General features: G+C 41.8%; 2 protein-coding genes across 3 annotated transcripts; one reads left to right on the top strand and one right to left on the bottom strand.

Moving 5' to 3' along the window:
• The first annotated feature begins 454 nt into the window (after positions 1 to 454).
• Positions 455 to 8,693, top strand: LOC130179762 (kelch-like protein 28). The gene is made up of 6 exons (XM_056392781.1): positions 455 to 593; positions 1,485 to 1,745; positions 1,837 to 2,474; positions 2,583 to 3,026; positions 4,691 to 4,899; positions 5,046 to 8,693. Exons 2-6 carry the CDS (start codon positions 1,485 to 1,487, stop codon positions 5,207 to 5,209), a joined length of 1,716 nt encoding a protein of 571 aa, XP_056248756.1. The 5' UTR covers positions 455 to 593; the 3' UTR covers positions 5,210 to 8,693.
• Positions 6,538 to 12,811, bottom strand: c13h14orf28 (chromosome 13 C14orf28 homolog). 2 transcript variants are annotated; one of them, XM_056392782.1, is made up of 5 exons: positions 12,367 to 12,798; positions 11,556 to 12,080; positions 10,975 to 11,064; positions 10,753 to 10,887; positions 6,538 to 9,913 (listed from the first exon to the last, which is right to left on the bottom strand). In XM_056392782.1, the coding sequence occupies exons 1-5, from the start codon at positions 12,450 to 12,452 to the stop codon at positions 9,730 to 9,732; spliced, it is 1,020 nt and encodes a 339-aa protein (XP_056248757.1). In that variant the 5' UTR covers positions 12,453 to 12,798; the 3' UTR covers positions 6,538 to 9,729. The 2 variants fall into 2 exon arrangements, with proteins under 2 accessions (XP_056248757.1, XP_056248758.1); XM_056392783.1 differs by lacking the exon at positions 10,753 to 10,887 and having other exon boundaries at positions 12,367 to 12,811.
• Between the last annotated feature and the right edge of the window lie 115 nt (positions 12,812 to 12,926).

The following is a 12,926-nucleotide window of genomic DNA, read 5'->3' as shown; positions in this document are numbered from 1 at the left end:
GTTATTATACATTTTACATTCAATTTATGCAACTTATTCTCAAAACGGCTGCAACAGTAAAATTGTGGTTACACATGAATGCATCAGTAATAATTAATGGCAGTCTACTTAAGTAATGCAGGACTTTTTATATTATATGTTTTATTCTATATTTTGAATTGTTTACAAATAAATTTGAGTTTTTACATTATTTTTTAAATAATAATATAAAATAATTTTCTTTAGGAACCATGTTTATAAGAGACAGACTCTAATGTTTGTGTGTTCTTTGTTATTATGAGAGCGGTCTCTGGGTTAATGTTTTTATTTCCTCACTTTATGCATTATAACACTTTTGGCTTCATGCTTGCGAAAATGAACACGGCTGTCCCTTGTAAACATTTGTGAATATCATTTTATTTTGAAAATAGCGGAAGTGGGTGTGCTGCTGTGATAGCTGGTATAAGAGCTCATCGGTAGCTTTGAGGCTAGGTTGGCAGTAGGTTGTTTTGCTGATAGCCGCCCGGGGTCCCCACTCGCCGCCGCTGAACTCCGCCACTGCAAAATCTGTCATTAACGTTACAGCGGCACACGAGACGGACTATAGGTTACAGGTTTGTTCTCTTTGATTTGACGTAATGAAAATGTTATCTGGCAGCTAGCTATAACGTCACGTTTCGTATCTGTCAGCCATGTTACTGTATATCAATCAATGATGCAGCTAGCCACAGTAACCGTGTTTATTTTTAGCAGCTAACCTGCGCTGACTGCAGTGCAATGAAACAGAGATATTGGCACTGTGTATTTGCCGGAGTCCAAAATTGTTTACAATACGATGGTGAAATGAATGTTGATGTTAATATACATATGATATCCGTGGAAATGTGTGTCTGCAAAAACAAGCTTTTGGTGGGTTTGAAAGTGTGTTAGCGTACTAGCTGTCTGCTGATGCGAAGCTAAGAGGTTTGCTAGCGAGTTTTGATCTGGCCATGTTCGTACAGAAATCAAGCCAAGGCCCTAGTCAACAAACTATCATTTAACGTTATCGTTACTAGATGTCATGAAGCATGAATGCACAACAGCATTTAGGCGGTTGTCTTGGAGTTAACCTGAAATATGTATGCTTTCTAGCCAGTACGGTTGGTTAACTTTAAGCAGTCTTAGCATTGGATTAAAAGATCATGCTTCTTCAGCTTGCCTCGCAGAAGACCGCTAACAGAACGCGTCGTAATGACTGCTGTATTACTTCAAAACATCCCAGTATGCATCATACTGTTCAGGCATGTTTCCGACGCGTGCTGTAATTACGTCATGTTGCACAGGCCTATGTGTACTTGCCTTTTGGGCTTGTAGTCTGATGGACAAGATGACATCTGGTTAATTTCTAGGATTTACAGTATCACCATTGGTTGTTAGTCACATGTCAGTTAATCAAAGGATAACACTGAATCAGTACACTTTGCACTATGTCAACATTGCACTGATGTGTGGATTTCTGCTCTCAGATGGACCAGCAGGACCAGTCCTATATGTTTGCCAGTCTGACACGGCCTCACTCAGAGCAGCTGCTGCAAGGCCTCCAGCTCTTGCGGCAGGATCACGAACTATGTGACATTGTCCTACGTGTGGGTGATGCCAAGATCCATGCCCACAAAGTAGTGCTGGCCAGCATCAGTCCTTACTTCAAGGCCATGTTCACGGGTAACCTGTCAGAAAAGGAGACCTCTGAGGTGGAATTCCAGTGCATCGATGAGACTGCCTTGCAGGTATGCTTGGAGCCAGCAGCCAGTAACTGCACTAATTTAACTGCTGAAATGTGTTTTTTGTTTATGTGACGCATTTTTCTTTCTCTTCCAGGCCATCGTTGAGTATGCCTACACTGGCACAGTGTTTATCTCCCAGGAAACAGTCGAATCTCTGCTACCAGCTGCCAACTTACTCCAGGTTAAGCTAGTACTTAAGGAGTGCTGCTCCTTCTTAGAGAGTCAGCTGGATGCTGGGAACTGTATAGGCATCTCCCGTTTTGCAGAGACATATGGCTGCCATGATCTGTGTCTGGCTGCAACCAAGTTCATCTGTGAGAACTTTGAGGAAGTTTGTCAGACAGAGGAGTTTTTTGAACTGACAAGGGCTGAGCTGGATGAAATTGTGTCCAATGATTGCCTTAAGGTGGTCACAGAGGAGACTGTATTTTACGCCCTGGAATCGTGGATCAAATATGATGTAACTGAGAGACAGCAGCATCTGGCTCAGCTGCTGCACTGTGTTCGCCTTCCACTCCTCAGCGTCAAATTCCTCACTCGCCTATATGAAGCCAACCACCTTATACGAGATGACCATGCATGCAAGCACCTGCTCAATGAAGCCCTCAAATATCATTTTATGCCTGAGCACCGACTTTCCTATCAGACTGTGTTGTCGGCACGGCCCAGGTGTGCTCCGAAGGTGCTGCTTGCAGTCGGAGGCAAGGCTGGACTGTTTGCCACTTTAGAAAGGTAATGATGACAATGCCTAGATAATAATTTTAAGCTGTATTATCTATGCCTTTTATGCCATTATGTTTTGTGTTTAATCATCGATTGATATCTGCCTTTCTCTTGCAGCATGGAGATGTATTTCCCTCAGACAGATTCGTGGATAGGACTAGCCCCTCTCAGTGTGCCACGTTATGAGTTTGGTGTAGCAGTGCTGGACCACAAGGTGTACGTGGTGGGAGGCATCGCCACACACATGAGACAGGGCATTAGCTATCGGAGACACGAGAGCACAGTGGAGAGCTGGGACCCTGAAAGCAACACCTGGTCCTCGGTGGAGCGTATGGCTGAGTGCCGCAGCACTCTAGGGGTGGTGGTCCTGGCTGGAGAGCTGTATGCCCTGGGAGGCTATGATGGCCAGTATTACCTCCAGTCAGTGGAGAAATATGTCCCCAAGTTGAAGGAGTGGCAGCCAGTGGCACCGATGACAAAGTCCCGCAGCTGCTTTGCCACAGCTGTGCTGGATGGCATGGTGTACGCTATTGGAGGCTATGGCCCAGCCCACATGAACAGGTAATAGCAATGAGAATGGTTGTATTTGTTGTTGTACCTGTTCACACACATGTTGCCTGCTAGTGGGTTTTTAGAAATATACAGTACACATGTTCTGTATAAGTTCTTCTAACAAATATTAGGAGTTAAATGAACTTGTATGAAAGTAGGAATTTGCAAAAACCTTTATGTATAAATTGTAGACAGCAAAATCTTGCATGCCCTGTAGAATTTTGACTGCAGTAAATTTAATGGGTAGGTTACATGAGGTTAAATCACTGTATGTTAAGTATATTGCCAAATAATTAACAACGCTGAAAACCATTCTCTCTGTAGCATCTCCGTTTCTTTCTATGTATGTTATGATGCATCTCTTTTCCTTCAAGTCTAACCTCTTCCACCGAATTTTCAAAACATGCAGCTAACCTTTCTTTGTTCCTACAGATGACATTTGACATCAGTAACATAAGGTTGTGGTGCTTTACAACACCTTTTTTAAAATAGCCTTTTGATCCCAGTGAAAAGCTTCTAGCCCTTTTAGACCTCCTAACCTGGCTTTCTCTCTCAAGGTCTTGTTAGTTATTTAATAGAACTGACAATCAAGTGAAGGATGTCAAGTGTTGCTGAGAAAATGGCCAGGAACCTGTTAATGAATGAAGAGGATTCAGAGGAGAAGTGGTTGCTGAAGTTTCATTCAGAGGGTGCCTGACTGTTTGCTGCTAGTTAGACCTCTGTTGTTGCTGTGGATCTTTGGAGAGCAGTGTCTCTGTTGCTTGTTTCCTTGACTCCTGAAACCCCCTTAGGAGAATGCATTTGGACAAAGAATCTTTGGGGAGTATTTTTTTCTTCCCCCAGTGGCCTATATGTCCTTGCACACCGCAAAACAATCCCAGATTGGCAGTCAGGGTGTGTGTGTGTGTGAGTGTGTGGCTTGACATAAGTCTTAAATATTGCTAGTTTTATGTACTATAGTGCTGAATTAAATGTGCATGTAACACAGGATTCTGTGTACACAGAGTTTTATACATGTGTATATATATATATATCTGACAATTTTCTGAAGCATTCCACATGCTTTTATGTTTTCCAGACAGCTGTTGTTTCAGTATACTTTCAGTATTTGCTTGTAGAGACTAGAAACTTGACTGATAAGTAGTTGTTACAGCATTAAATCGGGGATCTGTTAAGGAATTGCAGGAAGCTGTGAAATATATCGGTTTACATTTGGATTGAATAACATTTAATTAGCAACAAATATCTTTACAGTTAAAGTTAATGGTTAACAGGTTAACAGTTTCTTATCTGATGGATGCAGGTTCATGACACATAATAATACTGGTATGCAAAGCACATACACTTAGTGTTAAAAAATTGAAACGTTATATGATTTAATGGCCTGTGTTTTTGCCATGTGGTAATGCAGCTGTGAGTGGGGACTGTTTGAAAACTCTTGTTGGTGTGTTCAAGGCACATTAAAGTCATGTACTGTACAGCTTGTCAGTCATAAGGTGTGCTGCCAGAAAAACTTCAGAATCACGCACTTCAAAAACAAGGGACATAAAACCAAAACTGCCTGCATGGCTTGCTACCGCTAGCTGTCAGTGATATTTGTTATTTGGGTGAACTGACCCTTTTTTTAAACCATGCACACTTTTTGTTAATGTTGCTGCGTCTGTTTTGCACAGCGTGGAGCGGTACGACCCCAGCAAGGATGCCTGGGAAATGGTAGCTCCCATGGCAGATAAGAGGATCAACTTTGGAGTGGGCGTCATGCTCGGCTTCATATTTGTGGTGGGTGGACACAATGGAGTGTCGCACCTGTCCAGCATTGAGAGGTATGATCCGCACCAGAATCAGTGGACAGCCTGTCGGCCAATGAACGAACCACGCACAGGTGAGTTTATGTCGTACTTGTAAAATTTGTAATTTAATCAAACCCCCTCTTTGTAGGATACATTGTAGATCATTTTTGAACCTATTGTGATTATTGCATCCAGAAAATGGCGAGTGATGCCTGTGACTGACGTCATTATCTTGCAGGTGTGGGCTCTGCCATCGTGGACAACTACCTCTATGTGGTGGGAGGTCACTCTGGTTCGTCCTACCTGAACACTGTCCAACGCTATGACCCCATCTCAGACAGCTGGTTGGACTCGAGCGGGATGATGTACTGCCGTTGTAACTTTGGTCTGACTGCCCTTTGACCCATGGCCCAGCCAGCTAGGACCCAATAAGAGAACTTAGACACAAAGACTTTTCTTTTTTGTTGTCTCCTCCTCCTTCCCCACATTCATCCTCCAGGTGCAGAGGAGCGCTGCACACCAATGGGAACACCAGAGGAGAGAGAGCCTGCTGGGTGGATGGATGTGCCGGGTTAGCTGGCTGGCTAGAGGGGGATTACAGACATGGCTGCAGAGATGAAGAGTTACAAAGTTGTGCGGAGAAGAAAGGAAGATGATTGGACGTCTGTTGTCACGGGCACAAGGAGACGACCGCTCTACTGCTGCTGGACCACAATGAGGACTCTGAGCCATTTCCCAGAGGATTGTGGGAGAAATCTTGTCACTTTTATTTCAAAACTCTCTGTTATGTTAGCAGACATTTGTTTTGTTTTCTTTCATGCCATTAATTATGTTTAACACTTAAATCTTTTTTTAATTTCCTTGCTGCAACCGGAACCATGTGTTCAAAATTTTGTAGAACACCGCAGTTTGCTTGTGTATTTGTATGAATATGTGGTTGTTGGCCATGTAGTGTGTATGTCTGTGTGTATGCTCAAGGGGTACGTGCATGTCAGATAGGATTGTTTGTTTTGTTACGTGTTTGCGTGCAGAACTGATGCTCGGGCTCGGCGACACAGGAGTTCTGCATCAAAATCAGTGCTTCACAAAACAGAGAAAAGTTGGAATCTTTATATTTTCTCAAAAAGGGCTGCCTTTTTCTCTCTTGTAAATGGTCTAAATTAAATATATAGATATGAATATATCCTCTAGTGCATTGCCTGTAAATGTTTTTTCTGCACTGGGTCACTAGTGTGTGAGCGAATGTGTGTAGTTCAATTCCAAGGGTCAATGTAGAGATGAATGATGAATTCTCTTGAGAGCGTTTGCCACTAGTCTCTGCTTCATCCTTGGAGCCATTTAAAAAATCGCAATGTTCTAGCTTCTGTTACATCTTCCTAAGGTCAGGTCATGCACTTGCTACTCTTCACAATAGTTGAAATCGACCTTGGCCCTCTTTTCACCCTTTGGTCTGTACACAATACCAACTGGTGCTATATTTAGGATTCAGGATTCAGCTGTTTGTCTGTGTTGCCTCACACATTTAGGTCAACCTCTGTTCGGCCTCTGCTACATTACTACGTTAGATGGTTCATCATTTGATTTATGTGCATTTAGATGCGTAAAATCTAAGTTGCCCCCAACCATGCAATAAAATATAAAGTATTACTGAAAGGGAAGCCTGTGGTTGGACAACCACAAACTTCTGTCCTCATAATTTCCTAAAACTCTAAAAAACGATTGGCACTATGTTTGATTTTTTTTTTTTTTTTAGTATTTAAGATAAGGTTCACGTTTCTTTTACTTCACAACGTCCCTGGTGCAGGATATGAGCATGCTTTGCCATTGTCTCAGTGCCTGTTTCCAGTACAATGTCACTCTCTTAACTACGAACAAGACTCTTCTGCCTATGATTGCGTCTGACACCTGGTCTTTGCGCTCGCCAACCCGCCACCAAACGTGATCCTCATGTGGCCAAGGTCTCGCTTGCAAATTCAGGTTTGAAGTAATTTGTTCACAGCTTCATGTAAAGTGCCAACACATGGACCTTTTTTTTTTTTTCCCCTTCGTCCCACCCGTAACACTAGAAACTCTGTCCCTCGTGTGCCACAATTGAAACACTTTCTTCTCGTCCTTATTGCTAATGTATTAGCATTATATTCTTCCATACTGTCATATGGAGGTGGATGATAAAGCACCAAGGGCTGTACTAGCCAACTCAGGCCAAGTTGTCAACTGTCACCAGTCCTGTGTCCTGGGAGAGAAACCAGACTAGCAGACTCTGAGTGCTCCCCTGGGTGTGTTTGACCCCAGGCTGGCTGAGGGTGACACTCTGTGCAGACTTGGGCTCGACTGACAGACAGGTCAAGCAATGCACAGCAATAGAGGGGGCACTAAACTAGGAGAAGGCTAGGTGCGGTGTGTCTTGTTGAGTCACTGTCCATGTTCAAGTCTAGTTTGAGTTGCTTTGTGCACTGTTGTTTGCACAGACGTGGAAACTTTAACCAAGCTCTGCATTGCACTTACCAAACTATTTGATACATTGTGTAATTTGTACATATGTTTTAATTTAGGCTAATGGCATTTAGGTAATGCAATAAGACTTCTGTTCCCTGTGTGTAAGAATTATGTTTTGTGTTTGTGTCTTTAAAAAGCCAAGGCATTTCATATTGCTGTAACAGAACCCCACATGGCATGTCTCTTGATTCACGCTGTTGGCTGGTAATGTGGATGTCTAATGAAACATCAAATGGTACCACTGACTTTGCCTCATCCTACCAGACATCTTGTGTTGTCATTTTTGTTGTGCACGCGGGTTCATTTTTTCAAGGCATATATTTATCTAGGCAGATTCTATTAGATGGCTCACAATTTTATTTGTTAGTGGCCAAATTGATTTGTACACCTTTTTAAAACAAATTCTGACGCTTTTCACCACATAGAAGTCTTGTAAACACTAGACAGGACGTGCTCTTCCACTTTGCTCTTGTACTCTAAACCTGATGTGTTAGATGAGAACTTTAATGACATTTGCCTTGCATCTGGGTCAGGGTGTCACTGGTGAAACTTTTAGTTTGTTGCCGATTGTTTGCATCACCATATAGAGTACTTTCCTTTGGATTTCTGGTTTGTTCTGAAAGGGTAACACATAAGCAACCCAATCTGTATTCCTGCAAATGTAATTTTATTTTAGAAAGATGTGAATGAGTTTTTTTTTGTATTTATAATTTGTACTGTTTGTTTCTGTAACCTGATTTCTGTTTTCTGTCTATTGTAATAGATTTTGTTAAGTCACTTTACCATAGCCACAGCACAAATCACGCAGGCGTAATTATGTGCTGCCGCCATGATTCATCTAGTATCAATGTCATTTATAATGTCATGATTTCTGAGGTGTATACTAACTACTTCTTTCTTTACTGAGTTTTGGCGAGAGGCTGATGAAAATCTGCAAACGTGAATCTGCAAAAGGAAGGGATGTTAACATTGAGTTTGTACGCATTTTTATTATGGCCTAACCAATGTCATGCTTTTGCCACCACTCTCACCAAAGTGCTTGTTCAAAGAGAGCAGATGGACGACTAACACCTGGTCTGCAATGGCCTGCCACTCTAATGTTTGTGTCTGAAAGAAAAATCCTTTGAAACTGATGTCAATGTTAGCCAAATGACCACTCTGCTTCTTTTACATTTCCCATCGTGTGTCTGGAGTAAGGTGATGATCTTGAATTTTATATCCTGTGGATTAATACTGGAAGTACAAGATAACCTTAGGTGTAGAAACAGTAGCTTTTCACATTTGATCATGTTTTGATTGAAGACATTTTACATACATTTTAGTCTGTTTGTGTGGTGCAGTTGTACCCAGTTTAAAATAAATGCCTGCCTTAAAAGGTAGTCTGCTTTTATGTGGCTCTTGTTATATCCACCCATGCTATTCATACATGCAACAAAATAAATCAATACACGTGTATGCCAAAAATATTTGTATTTGCATTTTAAAGACTGTGTCTGCATATAAAAACAGCCATCAAAAACTAACTTTGATTAAGGATTTATGCTCAACAGGATTCACATATACAAACTTTCCTTGGCAGAGGCACTGTGTGATACCAGTAAATCTTTGAAAATTACAAAGTAAGATAACATGAAAATGTACTTATTTTCTGTGTTGGAGACTGCAGTGTGTGCTGAGCTAGTGTTAAAATGCTTGAATTCAATTCATCAGTATGAACATGTTGCCAGCTTAGTGGCCTGGAAGCCAAACAGGTAATATTTAAATCCTCAACATTTATATGATTTAAGAAATTTGTATTTTAACATTCACTCATTTGAACATGGTAAGAAAAAAACAAGTTGACCTGACATGTTTGGTTCCTCCCCCTCTACCCTCACACAACAATGTACATAGAAAAAAAGCACCAATTCAATTTTAGGAAAGGGCTGATATGCATAAATGTAAAGTTAAATGGATACAGTCAATGTCATCGGAAAATGCACCCTCAAAGTGTAATCCATCTAACAACCATGCCATTTTTAAATCATATCAGTCTCCTCTGTGTGGAAGGTAATGCATACTGTGTGCATTATTCACAGATATGATCATTTATGCATATCAACCCAGAACTATTATAGTCCATTATATTCTTGGATTCCAAGCATGCCTAAAAATAAGTCATTTTCATTTTGCACAGTAAGCTTTCTGCGAGTATTCGGGTGACATGGAGCATGTGTCATTCAGCACCCGCACAGCAAACAGGAAGTAAATGCTGACAGGAATTCATAAAAAATTTGAGTAATGTGATAAGTAGAGGAACATAGTTGCAGTAATGTAATGCTATCCATGGGGTCATGGCAACACAATCAGAGGCAGGGCGGATGAATGCTTTCAATCTTGTGCTTCGTGCGACTCCTGCTCATCATCTGTATGTCCACTTGATGAGTTCACTTGTCGGAGGCGCGGATGTAGACCAGAGAGGACAGCAGCAGGAGCTCTGGTGGCTTGTGTAACAGGATCAGATTGTCGCTCCTCAACCCGTCATAGTGCATCCAGCAGCCGTCTATCTGGAAGGCTGCAGAGTAGTGATGCTCCTCCTTGTTGAAGAGTGTGGCGCCCTCTAGTAAATACCTGCGAAGAAAAGAGTTCTTGTCATTATTCTGGCCAGGAAGTAATCCAGAGTGGTGGGAGTAAACAATGTTTTTTTTTCTCTTTGGTCCAGGGACAAAGGTGTATCAGAGCTTAGATAAATAAATAAAAATACATAAAAAACATTAAATTGAAAGATGGGGATTTAATGACAGCTATTTGTCATTGAGTGCTGGGTCCTAGAATCTTACATAAATTTTTTTTTTTTTTTTTTTTAAATTGTGGTATTTTTTTTTAAAGGAGGTTGTGCTTTAATTAGCAAGAGCTTTAATTCTCTTTCTTTTTTTTTTTTCTTTTTTTTTTTTTAAATATTGTGTCTTTCAACTGATTAATATTTCTAAAATTAGCTTTGTTTTCCTTTACTGATATAGAGAAAGTCATCCTGCCTTCATCTTGTATTGCTTAGACTCCACACAGTTTTGTCTCCCTTGTTTCCTTTGTTGGCTGTTTATGACTTTTCATATCCTACTGATCATGTTGGATGATTATATTTATGCTCTCAAGTACATAGGAACCCCATCATAGCTGTACTTTGATGTAGATGAAAACCATGCAGCAGGGCTATTAGACTTAATAACACTAAAATATTTTCCTTTGATCTAATTTAATGACCATCTACTATTGTTGTTTACCTCCCTCTTATGACTCTTAAATTGTTTTTATATCTCTTCCTAAATACTGGAGACATGCCTCTGTGCCAAAGCTGTAATCCTGCAGGTAAGTGGAATGGAAATCCATATGATAGTGGCTTGCACCACAGTGTGGCCAAAACATGCTACTGTGCATTGAGCCAGTGGAAACACACTGTGTAAGTTTTATACCGATGCTGACAGAGAGCCAGGTGGTAAGGAACGTAGGACAGCTCCTCTGACTTCCACTGCTGCATGTTGAGAATGACAAAAGGTGGTGGTCCATGGCAGAAGACCCTCTGAGAGAACTCCCTCAGACCATCACACCTGTCACAAAAGATAATCAATTTGCCAAGGAAGTGGAATAAGACTGGACTGAATTAGAGGATGAGGAACATCTTCCCTATGTCTCACCCCAGTTCTGAGCAGAGTAGGAGCTTGGGGCAGAAGAACTCGTCCACAGCCGACTGAATAGGGTCTCTGTGAGGCAGCTCATGAGGAGGGCTGCAGGAACAATGTGAGAGTGAAATTGTAGTAAATGAAAATTGTGTTAACCATCAATCAACACTCCATTAATTAGGATTTCACCTAATTTGTGATAGGAAAAATGGAGAGAAAGGAAAAATACCTCTTTCAAACACAATTAAAGGTAGGTAAAGCAGCAATGCATGCACCCAGGTGGAGAATATGAAAGTTTAGTATGTCAGTGGGTGAAAATGAAACACTCTCAAAAGGTTGACAGACCTGAACTATACTGTATGCAGTAATATTTGTAGTCGTAGTATTTACAACAGTGACAGGGGACAGGCTGAGCTCTATTTGAGGATTATTTGATATTTTGCACAATTGATACAGAAGAAAACTGAAATATACTAGAAAATACAGCAGATGGTGACTCAGAATCTTTGCTAATGTTGAGAGAATGAAAACAGGGAAAAGTTGCCTTAAGTTCATTTTGTAGCATCAGGATATTATACTGCCTGTGTGCAGTATACCTGATGTTGATTGTGATCTTGATGAATTCTTGGAAGCGGGCTGGACAGCTCCAGTTGGTGCACAGGCTCTCCTGCATGGTGGACATGAGGTTCTCCAGGTTCTCAGTGAAGTTCTCATGCTCATTACCAAACAGGTCAATCTCCAGGGCAGCCTGGTGGATCTCTGAGCGGTACTGTCTTTTGGACATCCTGTCCCAGATCCACAGCATCTTCACTGTGGTGTAATCACAGGAGTCCATCAGGTAGAGGAAATACTCCACAAACTGCTTGCCCAGGAAGACGGCCACCTCCCTGGGAAACCCCTGGTTGTCCCGCAGGATCACATACAGGATCATGAGGAAGCCATCAATAGTACAGGTGTTTTTTAAGTTGATTTTGACGTATAGGGGGGTGCATGATATGGCCTTCCGCCCTGCCTTAATGGTAAAGACGCCACCCCACGGGAGCACAGGCCTCCAGAAGGAGCGGTCCTCTTCGTCATTGTTGTTGATGGAGGCACGGATTTCCTCAAACAGTGTCTTAGACCTAAAGAAACGTTATGCATGTGAATTAGCGGAAGATTACACAGAGGGGGTTTGAACGTGGGTGAGGTTTAGTTCGTAGGACCGATGGATGTGTGCACAGAACCTTCTGAAAGACGGCAGTTTTGGTAATAAGGTAAACACACACTATGCACATAGCTACACGTAACGTTGAGTTAGCTTACAGTAACAAAACAAGCCACGCAGTGATGAGTTCAGGCATCCTCCAGGGAAGAGACACAGCCCAAAAGCCCGCTAGTTTAACAAATAAGCAGCAGCTATCAACTTACCTTTCGAAGTGGAGATTGTTCTCAGTGTTTGAAATTCGCGTTTGGAAGTCTTCGGTGTCGTTCAAAACACAGAATCTACTCTCCATAGCTCTCCGTATTTCTTCATGTCTTGCATCGCACTAAAAGCCAGATAAGTGGGGATAATATTTTCTAGCACTTTCTGATGAATGTCTTGAAGATGACACCTTCGCATGGATCCAAACAACGTCAAGTTGGGCCCATATAAACACTGCTGTGGTTTTTCTTTTTGACGGATAATCAAAGGGGTGTGTAAATATCGTGCTGCCCTCTGCTGATTCTTGGCGTAATTACGTCCCATCGCGTCCCGCCCATTCTTCTACCCCTGTGTGGGTGGTGTAGCAGATCCGGGAATGCTATTGGTCAACGGCTTCTTCTAGTGTTTTAAAAAACATATATGATTGGCTCCCAGACTTGATCGTGTGCAGATAGACCCGCCCCCTCTGCTGTCATCTCCACTGGCGGGGCCACATTCTAGGTCAGACGCTATTCCTAAAAGTTAATACGCTGATTTTCAGTGTTAGTGCTGCACTTTTGAATGA

The sequence above is a fragment of the Seriola aureovittata genome, chromosome 13, assembly GCF_021018895.1.
Source record: "Seriola aureovittata isolate HTS-2021-v1 ecotype China chromosome 13, ASM2101889v1, whole genome shotgun sequence".
NCBI classification, from domain to species: domain Eukaryota; kingdom Metazoa; phylum Chordata; class Actinopteri; order Carangiformes; family Carangidae; genus Seriola; species Seriola aureovittata.
This window is presented reverse-complemented; position numbering and strand designations above follow the sequence as displayed.

Excerpts from the sequence above, each read along its gene's own strand:
- LOC130179762 (XM_056392781.1), top strand. The coding sequence starts at position 1,485 with ATGGACCAGCAGGACCAGTCCTATATGTTTGCCAGTCTGACACGGCCT. Across the intron at positions 1,746-1,836 it reads TCGATGAGACTGCCTTGCAG|GCCATCGTTGAGTATGCCTA; the intron begins GTATGCTTGGAG and ends TTTCTCTTCCAG. Across the intron at positions 2,475-2,582 it reads CTGTTTGCCACTTTAGAAAG|CATGGAGATGTATTTCCCTC; the intron begins GTAATGATGACA and ends TTTCTCTTGCAG.
- c13h14orf28 (XM_056392782.1), bottom strand. The coding sequence starts at position 12,452 with ATGGAGAGTAGATTCTGTGTTTTGAACGACACCGAAGACTTCCAAACG. Across the intron at positions 10,888-10,974 it reads CTACTCTGCTCAGAACTGGG|GTGTGATGGTCTGAGGGAGT; the intron begins GTGAGACATAGG and ends CTTTTGTGACAG. Across the intron at positions 9,914-10,752 it reads CTGGCTCTCTGTCAGCATCG|GTATTTACTAGAGGGCGCCA; the intron begins GTATAAAACTTA and ends TTTTCTTCGCAG.